Source organism: Engystomops pustulosus, chromosome 7 (genome assembly GCF_040894005.1).
Source record: "Engystomops pustulosus chromosome 7, aEngPut4.maternal, whole genome shotgun sequence".
Taxonomy (NCBI): domain Eukaryota; kingdom Metazoa; phylum Chordata; class Amphibia; order Anura; family Leptodactylidae; genus Engystomops; species Engystomops pustulosus.
In genome coordinates, this window is record NC_092417.1 from 70,491,193 (window position 1) to 70,508,935 (window position 17,743).

Consider the following 17,743-nt stretch of genomic DNA (forward strand, 5'->3'; position numbering starts at 1 on the left):
ATGGCAAACTGTACATCATGTATGGGGTAACATGAAATCACAGCAGCCTCCATGGAGGATAGAAAGGAGTAGAAGTCCATGGAGGCTGCTGTGACTTTATGTGGCTAAAGTACCTGAGATTATGTGACTCTGGTCACATGACATGAATTGATGAATAGAAAGGAGGCATAAGGAGGAGTAGATGGGAGGGGCCCGCCGAGCAGGATAAGCCCCCTCTGATGCCAGGTAATCTAAGATAAAAGGTGATTTATGTGGATGTAAGCAAAACATTTTTTAGCTATAAGAAAGGTGTCAGTCAGTTAATAGAGCTCTATAGGAACATGTCACTGGTATATGTGCAAATGTAGTGACAGGTTCCCTTAAACTACCTAAAGCTTTTGTAAATTTTTTAAAAGGTGCACTTTCAAACATTGGGCAATTTCTGGGGTTTCTATTATTTACACCTCTCAAAACCAATTGAAACTGGAGTTAGTTGCTCAAAGAGAAGGATTAGGCCATTTTTGTGATCATGACAAAAAACAACTAAAATTATAAGCCTAAGGCCCATTGCAAACAAACTTGTGCAGCCCCTGGGAACAGGCCTGATTCCATGGACTGCACACCTACAAAAAGGGAGTCCTTGCATTGTACAGAAAAATGTAGCTACAAATTCCACTCTACGGGACGGACTGCAACATCAGCAATGTAACAGTTAATACACTGACTTACAATATGTGCAGTCTATGGGATAAGGCCAAAATTGTCTTCACAATGAAAGGGTTAGCTGCAATCATTTTTACCTGCAGACATTCCTGATGTGTTTCGGATTGGTATTCGATTTTGTCGAATTAAACCACGGACAGCAGCTGGGGCAAGAGACCTAAGTGAGTGCAAACAAACCATGCCTGGTACCTGTCAAGAAAAGAATCATGTATTCATATAGTATCATAGTATATAAGGATGGCAATAGACGAAAGTCCATCAAGCCAAATCTTTAAGAATTGAAATGTAAGAATAAGGATGCTGGAATTATTGGACTGCAATGGATTATCTGCGAAGGTCACAAAGCTGCTTGTGATTGTCCCATAAACTACCGTATATAACAAAGATGGTAAATTTTCTCTTAGTACAAGTCAATGGGGCAAATTTACTTACACGGTTCATTCGCGATCGAGCGGCGCGTTCTCTGCGGTGGATTCGGCTCAGGCCGGGACTCACTAAAGTAATTCCTCCGACGTCCACCAGGTGTCGCTGCTGCGCTGAAGTCCGCCGAGGCCCGCCGGAATGCACTGAAGTTCACCGGCCTATTCCTGGTGAAGGTAAGCGCCTGTCCCCTGACACTCTTTTTTTAAAAAAAGCGGTGGTTTTTCCAAATCCGTCGGGTTTTCGTTCAACTGCGCCCGCCGATTTTCGTCGCGTGCATGCCAGCGCCGATGCGCCACAATCCGGTCGCGTGCGCCAAAATCCCGGGGCAATACAGGGAAAATCGGAAATATTCGGGTAACACGTCGGGAAAAGGCAAATCGTTCCCTTAGTAAATGACCCCCATTATGTCATTATGTTGACATTTCAGCGTGTGACCTACGTCAGACAATGGTGACACAGGTAAATCCATGACAGGAGACGAGTACAGACCAGATAATATAGTGGCATCCTGTGCTAAGGGTTTTTTACTTTTATCATCAATTTTTAACTATCTAGTTACATGTGGAGCTTTAAAGTCCTATTATATCCAACCGCTGAAGGACACATTTACCTATTTTTTACTCATTGCAATAAAACTTTATAAACCATTAATATAACCAAGTGGCGTTCGCTCTTATTTACAGCTTGTTATAGCTGGATGGTTTTAACCTCTATACTGCAGCGGTGCTAGTGACAGAGTAACCAGAGTAGGTGACATCATGCTGTTTATAGCAAGTGGAAAGTAATACACTATAAGAAATCCTAAAGAATCGCTAGATTTCCCCAAAAAACTATGATATTATTTAGAAAATATGATAACTTTTACTTTACTGATATACCGCAATAACCAATCTTGCTGCACTCCCTGAGGCTGTGTTCACATGTAAACATTGCACGCTATTTGTGTCTGTTGCGCGTTATCTTCATTTTGTCTCCATTTTGCTTCCGTTTTTTGTCCGCAAAAAAAACTGATGGATTAACATTGGTTAGAAAACATAACACCATCACACCATCATGAGTAATAAAAAGTGGACCCATCATTGGTCATTTTTGGCATACCCATAAACTTGTATTGTCTTCCAAGTGAAAACACCCATATAAAATAATGGTAAGGCAACCATGAAAGTCACAGAATCATGGATGTGAAAAAAACCACCAATTTAAATGAAGAAGCCTTCAGACTCCAGGACCCGTCATTAATATAGATCACAGCCAGGCCGATACAGATCATGTACAATACAGCCACATGCAATTTTATGATATTGACCCCCTAAGGGCGTAGCCAGTTTATAGTTTAAGGCTCAGCCACATTTTTTGTATTTTGACATGCGTCACTTTATACACTCACCGGCCACTTTACCGTACACCTGTTCAACTGCTTGTTAACACTTAATTTCTAATCAGCCAATCACATGGCGGCAACTCAGTGCATTTAGGCATGTAGACATGGTCAAGACAATCTCCTGCAGTTCAAACCGAGCATCAGTATGGGGAAGAAAGGTGATTTGAGTGCCTTTGAACGTGGCATGGTTGTTGGTGCCAGAAGGGCTGGTCTCAGTATTTCAGAAACTGCTGATCTACTGGGATTTTCACGTACAACCATCTCTAGGGTTTACAGAGAATGGTCCGAAAAAGAAAAACGTGCCTTCTTGATGCCAGAGGTCAGAGGTGACTCAAATCGCCACCCGTTAAAACCAAGGTAGGCAGAAGAGCATCTCTGAACGCACAGTACGTCGAACTTTGAGGCAGATGGGCTACAGCAGCAGAAGACCACACCGGGTGCCACTCCTTTCAGCTAAGAACAGGAAACTGAGGCTACAATTTGCACAAGCTCATCGAAATTGGACAGTAGAAGATTGGAAAAACGTTGCCTGGTCTGATGAGTCTCGATTTCTGCTGCGACATTCGGATGGTAGGGTCAGAATTTGGCGTCAACAACATGAAAGCATGGATCCATTCTGCCTTGTATCAACGGTTCAGGCTGGTGGTGGTGGTGTCATGGTGTGGGGAATATTTTCTTGGCACTCTTTGGGCCCCTTGGTACCAATTGAGCATTGTTGCAACGCCACAGCCTACCTGAGTATTGTTGCTGACCATGTCCATCCCTTTATGACCACAATGTACCCAACATCTGATGGCTACTTTCAGCAGGATAATGCGCCATGTCATAAAGCTGGAATCATCTCAGACTGGTTTCTTGAACATGACAATGAGTTCACTGTACTCAAATGGCCTCCACAGTCACCAGATCTCAATCCAATAGAGCATCTTTGGGATGTGGTGGAACGGGAGATTCGCATCATGGATGTGCAGCCGACAAATCTGCGGCAACTGTGTGATGCCATCATGTCAATATGGACCAAAATCTCTGAGGAATGCTTCCAGCACCTTGTTGAATCTATGCCACAAAGAATTGAGGCAGTTCTGAAGGCAAAAGGGGGTCCAACCCGTTACTAGCATGGTGTACCTAATAAAGTGGCCGGTGAGTGTATGGTTATAACTTTTGAAATTTTTACTTATCAAAGTAATTTTAAGACAGTTTTTTTGTCACGTGTTGTACTTCATTTTAGTGGTAAATTATGTCTGCTGAGTTTTGCGATTATTTAAAAATGAGGAATTTTTGGAAAAATTTACCATTTTCAAAATTCAAAATTATCTTGTTTTCAGGCAGATAGCTTTACCACCTAAATTAGTTGCTGAATAACATTGCCCATATGTCTGCTTTACAGGTCTACTTCATTCATTGGGTCATTACGATTACGGGGATACCACATTTGTATAGGTTTTATGTTTCCATACATTTCATACCTCCTGTACAAAATAAAAAATCTTCATGTTGGCGTCTTCTGGCGCTAATAACTTTTTCATACTTTGGTGTACAGAGCGCTGGGTGGTGTAATTTTTTGCAACTTTTGATGACATTTTCAATGCTATTTTTATGGCCCTTTTGATCACATTTTATTGATTTTTTTATATTTTTCAAAATTGCAAATAAATTTCATTTGCGACTTTGGGCGCTATTTTCCGTTAAAGGGTTAAATGCAGTGAAAAACCGTTTTTCTATTTTGATAGATCGTGCATTTTCGGACGATGCGATACCTAATGTGTTTATGATTTTTATTGTTAATTTATATTTATATGACTTCTAGGGAACGGGGGTGATTTGAATTTTTTTAAACTTTTTTATTATTTTTATTTTTAACTATTTTCCAGCCTACCTAGGGTACTTTAACCCTAGGTTGTATGATTGATCTTACCATATACTGCTATACTACAGTATGGCAGTATATGGGGATTTTGCACACCATCTATTATAATTTGCAAATCGCACATTGTACTAAAACATGATAGCCTCGGTTCCTTGTGTGAACCGAGGCTGTCATGGCAAAGGATCGCTGCTCCCCGATGACGTCATGGGCCCTCTTCATACTCCCTCATGCGCAACAAGACATACAGGTACGTTTTATTGCGCTATGGGGTTAAAGGGGCCCTACGCTGTGGACATTTAATAGGGGGCTCTGCAGTGAACATTTCTTTAAAGAGGGGCTCTACAGTGGACATTTCATTAAAGGCGGGCTCTGCTGTGGACATTTCATAGTATATAAGGAAAAAGACGCAAGTCCTTCAAGTCCAACCTTTAAGAATTAAATAAATGTTTTATCCCCATAAGCCGTGATATTTTTTCTCTCCAGAAAGGCATCCAGGCCCCTCTTGAACATGTACATAGAGTCCGCCATAACAACCTCCTGCGGCAGAGAGTTCCATAGACTCACTGCTCTTATAGTGAAGAACCTTTGTCTATGTTGAAGGTAGAATTGCCTCTCCTCTAGGCGTAGAGGATGCCCCCTTGTCCTGGTCACAGGCCTAGGTATAAAAGGATCTTTGGAGAGACCCTTGTACTGCCCGTTCAGGTATTTGTACATTCTAATGAGGTCTCCCCTCAGTCGTCTTTTTTCTTTTTTACTAAAATTAATTCCACAAATTCCACCAATACCCCAAAGTCATTTTCAGCTCCAGTTTTACCAAGTAATTGACTGTTTAGAACATACCATAATTATACTTTTTGCTTCCATGACCCAAGTGCATAACTTTACATTTATCTACATTAAACCTTTTCAACCATTTCTCTGCCCACTCCTCAAGCTTCCACAAATTTCTCTTAAATGCTAAACCAGTGGTGGCGAACCTATGGCACGCGTGCCAGAGAGGGCACGCAGAGACCTCTCTGTGGGCATGCGCACAGAGCTCCAGTGAACTATCTCCCTTTAGGCTGCATCCTGACCTGCTCTGTGCTCGATAGTGCTGCCTTAGACACAGCAGCAGGTCAGTGCCCGCCCCTCCACTCCCTCCCCCTCCTCTCCTGCAGCCCGGAACACAAGGAGAGTGAGGCAGAATGGCTGCAGCTGAGTACAGGTAAGGTATATGTGCATATGTGAGTGTTCAAAGTTGGACCTATGAGGCAGCTTTGGGACACTGAACAACTATAGGTCCTTATTGTTTAGTGTCCCAAATTGCCTTGTATGACAGAGATCCATGGGCACGTATGTACTGCCCTTGGCCCAGATCTCTTGTCTCTGTGCTATGCTGCCAGTGATTCCGAGGTGCACTAGAGTGCCCTCACTGACAGCAGGGCACAGGTGCCCAGAGCTCCGGACCAAGGGAAGTGTATATGTGTGGCAAAAGATGTCATATGTTGTGATTTGATCCAAAATTCACCTTGGCTCCATACCCTCCACCCTACAATACACACTTTGCCCTACACACCCCCTGCCGAATTGGATTCCCCAATCCTTCATATTGTCCCTGCTACTGACAATATTTGTTCCATGAGCAGCTAAAGCATCATAGCCCCCCACCCCTGCTCAGGACTACTGTCACTGTATTGGTGTAAGATTAATCAGGATATGGAGGTAATCATTATTATATAGCAGAAAATGAATCACTGTATGGCGGTAATATTCCTCACTGTATGGGGGTAGTGTTCCTCACTGTATGGTGGTAGTGTTCCTCACTGTATGGTGGTAGTGTCCCTCACTGTATGGCAGTTGTGTTCCTCACTGTATGGCGGTAGTATTCCTCACTGTATGGCAGTTGTGTTCCTCACTGTATGGCGGTAGTATTCCTCACTGTATGGCGGTTGTGTCCCTCACTGTATAGCGGTAGTGTTCCTCACTGTATAGCGGTAGTATTCCTCACTGTATGGCGGTAGTGTCCCTCACTGTATGGCGGTAGTGTCCCTCACTGTATGGCGGTAGGATTCCTCACTGTATGGCGGTAGTGTCCCTCACTGTATGGCGGTAGTATTCCTCACTGTATAGCGGTAGTGTTCCTCACTGTATGGCAGTAGTGTCCCTCACTGTATGGCGGTAATATTCCTCACTGTATGTCTTTCTTTAGTGGTCTGTTTATTATCAGTATAGTGTTATTTATCTTGTTCTACTGGTCATCATGCGGCAGTATTATGTGTACCTTTCAGAGTGGTAATTTCGGTAATATTGGGCTAAATAGCCGTGATGGCACTTTGCGATAATTACATGGACTTTGGTTTGCAGTTTGGGCACTGGGTCTCTAAAAGGTTTGCCATCACTGTGCTAAACTATCGACCTCATTATTATATACTTTACACAGCTTAGTATCATCTGCAAATATTGAAACTTGATTGTGTAAACGTCATGTAAACTACATGGTCATTAATAAAAATATTAACAAGAAGTGGCCCCAATACTGACCCCTGTGGCACTCCACTAGTAACGTCAACCCAATCTGAAAATGTGCCTTTAATGAAAAACCCTCTGTTTTCTATCACTAAGCCAATTACTTACCCAAATACACAGAATTTTCTCTAGTCTCATTTTATGTACCAACCTTTTATGCGGCACGGTGTCAAATGCCTTTGAAAAGTCCAGATATACAACATCCACAGTGTCCCCCAGATCGAGTCTGGAACTTACTTCCTCGTAGAAGCCAATCAGATTAGTCTGACAGGACCAATCTCTCATAAACCCATGCTGATACTGGGTTATAAGGTTATGTACAGTGAGATTCTCCAGGATAGCATCTCTAACAAACCCCTCAAATATTTTTCCCACCACAGAAGTTAGACTCACAGGTCTGTAGTTTCCAGAATCCCTTTTTGATCCTTTTTTGCATATTGATACCACATTTGCTATGCGCCAGTCCTGTGGAACATAACCTGTCCTCAGGAAATCTTCAAATATTAAAATAACGGTCTGTCTTTCACGGTACATAGTTCATGTAAAACCCGGGGGTGTATGCCATCTGGCCCCGGTGATTTATCAATCTTAGTGGTTTTGAGGAGGAACCGTACCTCTTACTGGGTTAAACTGTTGACATTCCAAAGAGAATTTACATTATTCCTCATTGTGTCTTCCACCAGGGGATTTTCCTGAGTAAAGACAGTTGATAAGGCGACATTCAGTAGATTGGCCCATCTCCCACCCCCATTACCCCCAGGTTACTCCTCAGAGGGCCCACACTCTCCGTTTTAGTTTATCATTTATATACTTCAAAAATAATTAGGGATTATTTCTCAGTCTCTATTTTTGCGGCCTTTATCTGCTTTTTACAGGATTTATTTTTCTCTCTATAATCCTGTTATGCCTCATAGCTACCTTCGCGTTTTAGCACCTTAAACGCCTTATCTTTCTCAGTTATTGCTTTCCTAACAAGACTAGTTAGCCACATGGGCTTTTTATTGTTCCTCTTATGCTTTTTCCCATTTGGTATGTGTTTCTCATAGGTCTTTTTTAGAATATTTGTGAAAAAGTCCCATTTTTTGGGGGTTGGGGGCTTTTGTCTCTGACAACATTGTCCCATAAGGTCTTCACTTAGTTGCTGAAAATTTGCCCTCCTGAAGTTTACAGTGTTTGTTGCCCCTCTACTAACACTCTTAGTAAAGCGTAATACAAAATCAATGGTATTATGATCACTATTACCCATGTTCCCCCCAACCTGTAATTTTGATACCCTGTCAGGTCTGTTGGTTAGGATAAGGTCACGCACTGCCCCCTCTTGTTGGCTCCAGGACTAGTACCGACAGCTAATTGTCTTTTGTTGTCGACAGGACAGGCTTGAGGCAACATTTCACATATAAACCACCCCCTACACATTTTTTATTTATACGATCATTTCTAAAAAGACTATAACCATCTATAATAACAGACCAGTCATAGCTCACTGATACCCACTATATTATATTTGCGCTCCATTATTATGTGTTCCAGTTTCTCCATTTTCTTTGTGAGGCTTGTGTACATGCACTTTATATTTGTTTTTATTCCCCAATCTTATTCCAGTCATAGACTATGACTCTTCCCCGCTCCCTATCTAAACTTTTGCCCTGCACAAGTGTAGTTGCCCTCCCCCCAAGTCTCTAGTTTAAACATTCCTCCAACCTTCTTGCCAGTTTTTCACCAATAACAGCTGCTCCACTCCTCATTGAGGTGCAGCCCATCCCTACTGTAGAGACTGTAGCTGACAGCAAAGTCATCCCAGTTCTCCATTAACCCAAAGCCCTTTTTTCCAACTTTTGAGACACTTATTTACCTCCCTGATCTCCCGCTGCCTTTCTGGTGTGGCACGTGGTACAGGTAGTATTTCAGAGAAAACTACCTGAGATCCTTGCCCTGAGCTTATGGCCTAATCACTGAAATTAATTTTAAGGACCTTCCACCTACCTCTTACTTTGTCATTAGTGCCAATGTGGACCATGACCGCTGGTTCCTCACCAGCCCCTCCCAGTAATCTGTCAACCCCGATTCACAACATGCCGAACCCGAGCACCCGGCAAACAACACACTGTTTGGTATGTACGGTCTTTGTGACAGATTGCCCTGTCTGTTCCACTAATAATCTCCCACTACCAGCACCTGTCTGACCTTGCCTGTGCTCCCATTACCCTTCTTACTGGAGCAGACAGTCCCCTGGTTGCTAGAGGCCATGCCCTGCTGCAGCATTGCTACCCCAGAGCTGATATCCCCCTCATCTGTCAGCCTGGCTTTCATTAAAGGGGGGCTCTGCTGTGGAAATTTCATTAAAGGCGGGCTCGGTTGTGGACATTTCATTAAAGGGGGGCTATCATGTGGACATTTCATTAAAAGGGGGCTCTGCTGTGGACATCCCATCAAAGGGGGGGAGTACAGGCTGCAGTGGTGTTATAGGATGGAGATTAGGTCTCGGGGCACGAGGTTGGTTTGGACAGTGTGGGGGCCCTAGTCGTGTGAACAGCCCAGGGCCCATGGGACACTGGCTTCTCTTCTCCAACCTGGCTCCACACAGCAGATTCTTCTCTCTTCCATGTGCCTCTCTGACTGTGCCCTGCACTGGTTGTATGCGCGGGCAACCCAGAGCATAGTTGCAGCAGGCGCAGGAGAGAGCAACACAGTACAGTTGACTTACAGTACTTTTCATTTGTGGGTCCTCTCCTGCTCTTGGTCTTGACACTGGTGCATGCAAGAGGCATTAGGAATCAGGGCATAGAGCAGAGCAGCAGGAGAGGACCTAGGAGCAGTGAGGCTCCTGCACCAAGGAAAACTTCCATCAATTATGGAAGGGTTCACTGGACTCTGCTTCAAAGCTTGAGGCTGCTTCCCAACTTAAAGCTTGACAAGCTGCATGTGGCCTTTGGCAAATGGGTTGTGCACCCCTCATCTAGGCTTTTAAATGAGATGAATGTGTGCTGCACCATATGTACATGCTCAGTAGTGAAGCCTATCTTCTACAAATCAGAGGAAGAAGGAATGCCTGCAATGCATCTTAGAACTAGAGTTACCAGGAAAACAGAACTTTGAGTATATACACACACAAACAAACAGGCACACAAAGCACAAAATCATACAGGTGCATACATAAAGGCAAAAATAAAATATTTATATGCATACATAGACAAACACACATATATATAGAGGTAAACATACAGACATGTATACATGAACATATAGATATATACACACACATATATACCCATATGTACAATACAAATATATGCCAAAGGCATATAACAAACACTGAAGAACAGACTCTGTCATCAAAATGTCCCACAATTGTCACATCTGCCCACTTGTGCCAAAGGTACAGCTTTTTGTGCAACTTTTTAAGTACAAACCTTTATATACACTGCTGACATTAAAATCTCATGTGCCTCAGTTATAAACCTTTCTAAGCCATCATTATAAATATGATATGCAAAAGCGCTTCTAAGACTAAAAACTGGAGTAAGGATCCTGCCTGATGATAAATCTCCCATATATATATATATATATATATATATATATATATATATATATATATATATACACACACACACATTTTGGTAACACCCACACATTTTGTATACATAAAAGTTTTTTCGTCTAACTGTTTATAAATGAATTACAAATGAAACTATGGCAGAGACGCATATACACAACAGGAAAAACTCTCACCTTTTGCCCTAGTGATACACAAGATTCCCCCGACCAGAAACTAGACTACAGAAATGTAGTTCCTGAGAAATATTAGTTCCTTGTATAATGTTGACATCTTGTGGTGAGAGGACAGAATTGCAATTATTAAGATTATTATTACATTATTTACTACTACTGTTACTAACTAAACATCATAGATTATGATTTCTTCATAAATATATCAAAACACTATATAACAATATTGGTCCAAACACTTCCACATTTTATAAACTATTTTATGAACCATTTCACGCCCATGACCCACCCCAAGCATAGCATAACATCGACCTCAATTTTTCACTCTTTGTTTCATTGCAACCAATTGGTAAGATCAAAACAGAAAAAAACACGACATTTTGACATTAAAAAAAGAAATGTATATATTTTTGCTAATTTATTAAACAAGAAAAACTGAAATATGACATGGTCATAAGTATACAGACCCTTTGCTGTGACATTCATATTTAACTCACATGTTGTCCATTTCCTTCTGATCCTCCTTGATATGGTTCTACTCCTTCTTTGGAGTCCAGCTGTGTTTAATTTAACTGACTGGACTAAATTAGGAAAGGCAACACCTCACAGCTCACAGTGTATGTCAGAGCACATAAGAATCATGAGTTCTAAGGAACTGCCCAAAAAGCTCAGAGACAGAATTGTGGCAAGGCACAGATCTGGTAACAAAAAGGTTTGCAGCACTCAAGGTTCTTAAGAGCACAGTGGCTCCATAATCCTTACATGGAATAGGTTTGGGACGAAGAATCTTGGTGAGAGAAGTAAAGAAGGACAATAAAATCACTGTGGCTGAGCTCCAGCAGGGAGAAAGTTTCACAAAGTCAACTATCACTGCAGCCCCGAACCAGTTGGGGATTTATGACAGAGTGTGCCGATGAAAGCATCTCCTCAGTGCAACACTTCTGTATGATGTTACTGAAAATGCACACTTGAAAATAAAGTAAGGCACAGTTTTTCCACATTTGCTGGATTGTGGTCCATTTCTGTTTTTTGTGAAAACTTGTCGCATCAGTCACAAGACTCATGGCTGTACTACTTCAAAAGGTGCTTCTACACAATACTGAACAAAAGGTTATGATCAGTCAAATTTCAGTTTTTCTTGTTTAATAATTTTTTTTTTCAGTGGAGATGGTGTGTGGAGTGTACCTTAATGAACAGAAAAAAAATACTTTTTTTGATCTTGCCAATTCGCGGCAATTTAAAAAAAATTTGAAAATTTGAAAAAATTTAAAGGGGTCTGAATACTTTCCATAGTTACTGTAATACACCCCACATCTCAGCAACATATAATACATCGCCTCTCCTCTCCTCATCACATTGTGGCCCCTCCCTTCCTCCTCCCATTGTGGCCCCTGTTCTCTATCCCCCTCATTTTGTGGCCACCTGTCCTCCATCCTTCTCATATTTTGCCCCCCTATCCTCCACCCCCCTCATATTTTGGTCTCCTGTCCTCCATCCTTCTCATTCTGTGGGCACCTGTCCTTCATCATCCTCATATTGTGGCCTCCTGTCCTTATCCTTCTCACATTGTGGCCTTCTGTCCTCCATCCTCCTCATATTGTGGCATCCTGTCCTCCATCCTTCTCATATTGTGGCTCTCGTGTCCTACATTTCCCCCATATTGTGGCCCCTGGACCTCCATCCTCTGCGTATTGTGGCCTCTTGTCCTCCATCCTACTCATATTGAGGCCTCCTGTCCTCCTTCCCCCTCATATTGTGGACTCCTGTCCTCCATCCCCCTCATATTGTGGCCTCCTGTCCTCCATTCCCCTCATATTGTGGACTCCTGTCCTCCATCCCCCTCATATTGTGGACTCCTGTCCTACATCCTTCTCATACTGTGGTCCCTCTCCTCCTCCTGTTGTTGGGTATTAAACAAAAAAAACTGTTACCTTTCCTTTATTCCCATGAAGCAGTCCTGTTTTCAACTTCTGTCTGTGCTATGAGAATGACTCAGAGGAGGCCAGACTCAAGGGCCAGTCTTTGGGAGGAGCTAGCTCTTCACATGTCTGCTAAAGAGATGAATCGTCATATGATGAGAAAGCAAAAACCTGATCCCACCTCCTTCTGGTCCTGATGCTTTGGTTGCTCTGTAGCTGTAGTGTACAGGACCAGGAGGAGGTGGGACAAATCAGGGCAAAGCGGGACTATCTCCCAACTGCCTGGGATGGTGGGACAGTGGTTGATAACCGGGGCTGTCCCACCAAATCCAGAACGGTTGGGTACTATGAAGTATCTCATCTTTTAGACTGATTATGGATTGTGGTTCTGTGAGCTATAGAACCAAAGATACAGACAGTTAAAGACATACTTGTCTGCAGAGAATGACCTAATAAGCCATTACTAGTTTGATTTTGAGCAGCTAAACACTTTCCAGAATTTTTTTTTTTATGGTCCAGTGTGGCGGCATCATTCAGAAAATCAACTGTGTCAATTGTAAAATGGTTATAGAAAGTCATGGAGACAGAAAGCTTAGTGATGCTCTCCCCACCTCAGAATGCCCCCTTCACTGGAACTGACAGCCCCGTGTACAGGGACATCATGACTGGCTCTCCAAAAGCTTGAATGATCTCTATAACAGAGCTCACTTACTAAGCTCACTTACTCTTCGGTATGTTCTTACAGATAAAGGAGGTACTTTTACAGTAAAAAAAAATCTCCTATCTTTGGAAAAAGAGTTTTAAAATCGGCCTCAGGCGCTCCACCACTCGGCATAAGACAGAGGGACAACCTCCACTGCTAGGCCAATCGGCATTCTGTCTTTGCATAATTATGCACCTCCTGTGTGCATACGCATCTGGAGGCATCTTATGCACAGGAGGTGTGCATAATTATGCAAAGACAGAATGCCGAGCTCCCTAACAGTGACGCTTGGTGCTCTGTCTAAGGCTGGAATGCCCGAGCCTGATTTTAAAACTTTTTTTTTCCTCAGAAAAGAGATTGTTTCCTGTAAAAAGAAAAGCACCTCCTTTATCTATAAAACATGTGAAGAGGAAGTGAGCTTAGCTCACACATGCATAATATGAGTGGTTGATTTCCTTTAATGTACTGTTAAGGCATTGTATACACAATACCAACACTGCTTTTGAACACGGCCTCAAGCTCTCTTTAACACCTTGAGGACAAGGCCTAAAATGGCCTTCAGGACACAGACCTTTTTTTTACGCTTTTCCCTTTCCAAATTTCAAAGGACATAACTTTTTTATTTTTTATCTGACATATGAGGGCTTGTTTTTTGGGTCGGGATTTGTATTTTCAAATGGGTTAATTTTTATGGAAAAAATAGTATTATGATTAAAATTTATTAACTTTTTCCTGCAACGGAAAAGTATAAAACAGTTGTTTTGCCACTTGTTTTTTAGTTAAAACTTTTACATAGTTTACAGTACAGTATAAAAAAAGGTAGAAATTATTCTATAGTCTAGTGTAATTAAGGAGATACCAAACATGTACAGGTTGTTATGTACATGTTCTTATATTTAACTACTTTAACAAATAAAACACTTTTTAAAGTAAAACCGCATTTGCCTATATGTCTCCATATTCTGAGAGCTATAACGTTTTATAAAGAGGGTTATAAGGGCCTGCTTATTGCAGGAAAAGGTAATGGTTAGATTGGTGCTGTTATAGGGTACATCATACTTTTTGATCGCTTTTTATTACATTTTATTGGGAGGTAGGAAATTGCAATTTTTAATTAGTATTTTTATTTTTTATTTTTATACCCTTCACAATACGGGTATAATAATGTTATATCTATTTGGCCATGGTTGCTAAGGACGCGATGGTACCAAATTTTTGGGATGAGTTTTGTATTTTATTTTTTAAATGCAAAATAGAATTGTATGTCGGGAATGGGAGATTTTTGTGGGGTTTTTTATTTTTTTAAAACCTTTTAACCTTTTTTTACTGTCCCACTAGGGAATTTACACTGAGGATATCTTGAGCCCTAAAACAATAAATTGCAGTACTTCTGTACTGAAATATATTGTATCTGTCAGTATTTTACTGACAGTTTGCGGCCCAGTCTGTACATGGTAGATGCAGAGGTCTATTACGTACTATTAGAGTACTAGTATTCTGACTCAATAACCTGGCTGTAAGCAGGTGTTTTATAGATAGTCTTATATCTTTTCTTTAACCAGTACTCACACCAAGTCACATGTTATCAGATAGTGTCAACTCCATTGTAGAGGCATGTAGGAAGATTGTAGCTTTATTTGGTGCAGAAATCTTGAAGGAATGCTGGTTACAACGGTGTGAAAAGGATATAAATTGCCAGGGTAGCAGGGACATTCAGATATATGCTTTTACTGACAAAGATGGCTGTTAACATGAGGGAGAGGGGAAGGGTTAGAATACTGCAGCTAGGGGAGAAGAAGACAGGAGGGTCAAAAGGCAAAGCAGTATAACACATATAAATGTCAATGAACAGAAACAAGTCCTGGGACATGACAACTAGTACTAGAGTACTATTACAGCGTGCGTCGGTAACGGATTAAGGAGAGGGACAGAAAGAACATGGTTCCCACTGTCACTCACCTGGCCTCCCGCACCACAATCAAAGGGTGCCCAGGGGTTTGCCATGGCAGGTGGTGCGGGTACATGGGGCTGAGCCCTCAGGACCGGTTCTAGACAAAGTGGGGCCCTGGGCAAAATCAAAAGTGGGGGCCCAAAATAAAACTATTTTATGACCAGTCACAGTCACTAAGAGGCTCCTTTAGTATGCTAAATGAATAGTAATATGGGAGAATTTTAAAGGAGATAGATGATAGGGAGGCAGCACGGTGGCTCAGTGGTTAGCACTACAGCCTTGCAGTGAAGAGCAAAGAGTTTGCATGTTCTCTCAGTGGGACAGGGACTGATTTGGCAGCTCTGTGCAGTGCTGTGTAATCTGTGTGCACTATATATATATATAAATAAATAATTATTAATAATAATAATAATTATTATATAAGATAAATATGAAAGATGAAGAGAAATAGAAGGCTGGTTAATAAATAGAGAAAAAGTGAGATATATGGTCAGATTATAGGAGATGATAACTAGACAGATGGATATATAGACAGGAGATAGATGATAAGCATCTTCACCCGGGAATTCAACCAAGGGGTATTAACCCTTTCACTACCAGGCATTTCTGGATATTTTGTCACGTTATTGACCGAGAAATTTTTACAATTTTGAGGTTTAAAAATAAAATTGAAATTATAGCAAAAAGAATTAAAAGAAAAACCCAACAAACCACATATTTTCTGAAAGCAGAAACTTTTTGATGGCAAAAAATGTTCTCCAAACAGAAAATATTTACCTTCACATCTCCTAAATGTAATAGATGGACATGTGTAGAGTTCACAAATGTCCCATATTGATATGTTCACATAAATCAATCCACATAATATCACTAAAACTGAAAAAACTAGATATCTGCTTTTCAGCTAGAAATTTTAAGACAGTCACAACGTGCACAATATGGCAATAAAAGAGAATGAAAAGTAAAGGCACCTAAATAAAACCTATATAATTTTGAAAGCAGACAAGCAGGCAAGCAGGCGATACATTTGGCAATTAACATTCAAAATTTCCTATAAAATATGTACAAATCCAGATACTTATAAAAAGTGAATATACTTTTCTAAAACAGTAAGATGTGAGGAGATCATGCATTCCCCACACCAATATATTCACCAAAATATGCAGCAAAGGGAACATTACATCCACAGGGACACCAGACTATTTTTGCAGAATATTGCACTGAGCGTCACACAGATCTATCATTATAGATCACAATGGTGACCCAAATAAATTACTATATATCCATAAACCAAGCTAATGAGATAATAAAAGTCACTATTAAATGTGCGCCATTGTATTAGCCGCATTAGCCGAATCTGTTGGTGGCTACACGTCAGAGGGCTCTATCTTTGGCTCTGTGACACATAGAACGATACTTCTTTTTTCCTATGAAAGAAGAAAGTCTCCTCTTTATATGAATCTAAATTTGTTTCTAAGTGTCAGGAAAACGAAGATATTAACTGTTAAACTGCCGTCGGGAGTGATTTTTATATATAAAAATGGCACCTGATATTCTCACTTTAAACCTTAATATCTCTGGATCCAGGGCCGATTCTAGCCTTTCTGCTGCCTTAGGCGAAAGTGGAAATGGCGCCCCCTCCTCTGCAATGGACCCCTGATCCCTGCTACATTCGGGGCACCAAATTTATTGACACAGATCAGTGGCGTCTAGTACCTTTACAGGATATGATCTATTCCATCATACAGAGGAATTCATTATAATTTCTCCCTCCTATGGTTTATCACTGCTGAATTAACCAACAGTTGTCTTTAGCTCCGTGCAGCACATTTCCGCACTGTGCACCCAAATATACCACAGTCAATTATAGTCACCTGGATAATATATACCCCAAACAACAAAACTGACAACTCAAATACAACATCCCATATATAGCCTAATTAAAATATAGATAGTATTTAGTATATGAAAGAAAAATCCGATATCCAGCCAGGTCCGGAACACTGCAAAATTCTTTATTGAGGCATGTATTTAAAATCCACAACAGGGAAAAAAAACTCTGACGCATTTCGGACGGACTAGCCGTCCTTAGTCATGGCTAATGTGAAGAAGCTAGAGACAAACTTTTATACAGGTGTATAGATATCGGACACTCCCCCGGTGATGCAAGTTGCAACGTATTTCCGGGAACTCCAACCGGAGGTGGAGACGGGGGAGGACACAGTCACAAGTGTAAGTACAAGCGGCACAAGAGATTATAAATGTAAAGTATACAGAGGTTACTTTTGACAAAATGAGAAGATAAAACAAAGACTGTGTAAGTCCGGGACAAATAGAAACTTAGGAAAACATGATAAAAAATGCACAATGGTATTGTATCCTCTTCTCTGCTTTCAGCTTGCCGCGGTTTCTGGCGACACGGTCCGGGACCGAGCAGCTGTGATCCTAGCCATGATCCATGACCATGAGGTGAGCGGCGATTGGTTATGTGCCGCCTTTTAAAGGGCTCAGCTATCTGCCGCCTGAGGCAGGATTTTCATCCCGCCTCATGGCAGATGCGGCCCTG

General features: G+C 41.4%; 1 protein-coding gene across 2 annotated transcripts in view; it reads right to left on the reverse strand.

The window, feature by feature from the left end:
- DGLUCY (D-glutamate cyclase) overlaps nt 1-12,559 on the reverse strand; it is a 31,946-nt gene extending 19,387 nt beyond the window's left edge. The window contains exons 1-2 of one of the 2 annotated variants that reach the window (XM_072116668.1): nt 12,536-12,559; nt 780-891 (exon numbers count right to left, since the gene is read on the reverse strand). In XM_072116668.1, the coding sequence (XP_071972769.1) occupies nt 780-882 (103 nt within the window). In that variant the 5' untranslated portion in view covers nt 883-891; nt 12,536-12,559. Of the gene's footprint in view, nt 1-779; nt 892-10,607; nt 10,702-12,535 lie in introns of those variants that run through there. The other variant, XM_072116666.1, reaches the window with a different exon arrangement.
- Between the last annotated feature and the right edge of the window lie 5,184 nt (nt 12,560-17,743).